At 38.9% G+C, this 2,496-nt stretch overlaps 1 protein-coding gene across 2 annotated transcripts in view; it reads right to left on the bottom strand.

Annotated features, from left to right (window-relative positions):
* Positions 1 to 826: 826 nt before the first annotated feature.
* Positions 827 to 2,496, bottom strand: part of LOC125047314 — a 124,240-nt gene continuing 122,570 nt past the window's right edge. For both annotated transcript variants that reach the window (XM_047645567.1, XM_047645566.1), the window contains one exon: positions 827 to 1,416. In XM_047645567.1, the coding sequence (XP_047501523.1) occupies positions 1,307 to 1,416 (110 nt within the window). In that variant the 3' untranslated portion in view covers positions 827 to 1,306. The remainder of the gene's footprint in view (positions 1,417 to 2,496) is intronic.

A 2,496-nucleotide genomic window follows, 5' to 3' on the forward strand; every position in this document is an offset into this window, starting at 1 on the left:
TAAATAACATGTTTATAGCTTCGATCCAAAGAAAGTTCGCAAATGAGAAATAATGTTATAAGCATGATATGAACACAAGTAAAGAATAAATGCATCTTGTCGATAATGATAATGATAGTAATGCTAATAATTTGATAATTATGTTGATACCATAATTACTATAATGACCGAGGATATGCCGGCGATGATAATGATGATAATGATGAAGGTGATGGCAACGAGGATAACGACGATGATGAAGAGGATGATGATGATGATGATGATGATGAAGATGATGATGATGATGATGATGATGATGATGATGATGATGATGATGATGATGATGATGAAGGTGGTGGTGGTGGTGATGAAGGTGATGTTGATGATAATGGTGATGAAGGTAACGACGATGATGAAGAGGATGATGATGATGATGATGATGATGATGATGATGATGATGATGATGATGATGATAATGATGATGATGAAGGTGTTGGTGGTGATGAAGGTGATGATGATAATGGTGATGAAGGTAATGATGATGATAACAGTAATGATAATAATAATAATAATAATAATAACAATAATATATTCATAATTTTTTTCCAGTCTCATGATAAAAAAAAAAAAAAAAAAAATCTGCAGATGGAACAAATTGTGCGTCAAGTAAGACAAACAAAAGCATAACTCATAGTTAATTGATTTAGTCTTCTGTTGTTGCATTTTCTGTAATTTTTTTGTTCATTTGTTAAGTGACGCTTTACACATTTTTGGGGGAAGATAATGTCTTCTCCAATGAAGGTTAAAATGGCATATAATATTTCCTCTTTATTTTTTATTTTTTTTCTCTCTCTCTTACTTTCCTATTTACCGCGAAGATTGACGTTTCCCAAACCTGTCGGGAAAAAAAAATGATAACCAGGAATCGCTGAAGATAACACCATGACATAGAGAATCATTTTAGACGAGATAAAATGCTGATAAATGAATAAATAGATAAGAAATAATTTTTTAGAATATGAGAAGAAAAATTAACTTTCTCCAAAAGAATCCCATGATCTCACTCCAGCAACGAGAGGATGAGTTAAAAAAAAAATAATTGAAGACGAAGTTAGGGAGAACCGCAAGAAGAAAAAAAGAGAATAATAATGATGATAAAAGAGGAAAAGAAAGAGAAAAAGACTTAAGAAATTAGAATGACCGGCGAACTTCCTCCAGCGAACTGATAACTCGCTTAACTAACTGGAGGCGAGGAAAGCACCTGCACCACGCTCTCCTCACACTCTCCTCATCGCCCGCTCGCTTCAGAAGCTGGTCGGTTATCCCATCATCTAGCAAAGAGGATGAAGGCAGAGCAGAGAGCGAGTAGGACGAGGAAAGAAGCCCGAGGAACAGCCGTGGAACTCTCTCCGTGCTGCATGGCCGCCGGGTGCTCGCCTGCGGGAGAGAGAGAGAGTGTAAGTACCTGCCGGATTAGAATGGATGTAATTAAGGATTTGGTCGTTGTGCTTCGTTAGGAAAAAAATAATTTGTTTTCATTTATTTTTTTCCTTTTTTTTTTTTTTTTACCTTGATTATGTTTTTTTTTTTTTTTTTTTTTTTCACGGTGCCTGCGGAAAGGAAAAGGTGATGAATGCAATGACTTGGCATGATTCGAATAGAGGCCTTCGTAGCTGTGCTTAGTTAGGAGAGGGGACAATTAATTTCCCTACACCATTTCCCCTTTATTCACCTTTCTAGTCCCATGGTTGCCGGGTGTTTGCCTACGGGAGGGAGTGTGAGCGTGTGATGTTTCATTATGGCTGAGCTAAAGGATCAGGTAGTGTGTGGTAGACGATGTATAGTTAGGGGGAAAAAAAGTCAGTTTTAATTAAACCCGAATTTCTTTTCGTTTCTCCTTTTATTTTCTTCTTTCGTCGTGGCCGGGTGCAAGAGGGAAAAAGGGAGTACGTGATGGTCCATTATAGATGCTCATTTAAATGCTTACACTGGCGAAAAGAACATTATGGATTTCCCTACAACACCTCCCTGTCTCCCTATTCTTGCTGCCTCATTTCCCTCGCATTTCTTTTAAATTTCTTCTTCCTGTTCGCCTGCGGGAGGAGAAAGAGGAGAACACGCTCATAATGGTTCGCTCTGAAAGGACCTTAAGATGTCCCATTTTTTCCCTTGCGTCGTGTGTCTCGTCACCTGTTTGCCTTTCAGATGGAGAGAGTGTTGAGTGCGTTGTGGGTAAACTATCGGAGGATTTTAAGGATTTAAGGGGACGTGGAAGGTGCGTGATTGTCAGCCAAAAGGGTTTTATTCATTTCCCACCAAGAGCCATCTTTTCGTATTCTTGCTCTCTCTCTCTCTCTCTCTCTCTCTCTCTCTCTCTCTCTCTCTCTCTCTCTCTCTCTCTCTCTCTCTCTCTCTCTCTCTCTCTCTCTCCTTTCTCCCTTGTCATTTCCGAGCGTGCAACTGCGAGGGGGTGATAGTGAGCGTCAATTGTGCAAGAAGTTAAGTATTTGAGCGTGT

This window comes from Penaeus chinensis, chromosome 40 (assembly GCF_019202785.1).
Source record: "Penaeus chinensis breed Huanghai No. 1 chromosome 40, ASM1920278v2, whole genome shotgun sequence".
Lineage (NCBI taxonomy): Eukaryota > Metazoa > Arthropoda > Malacostraca > Decapoda > Penaeidae > Penaeus > Penaeus chinensis.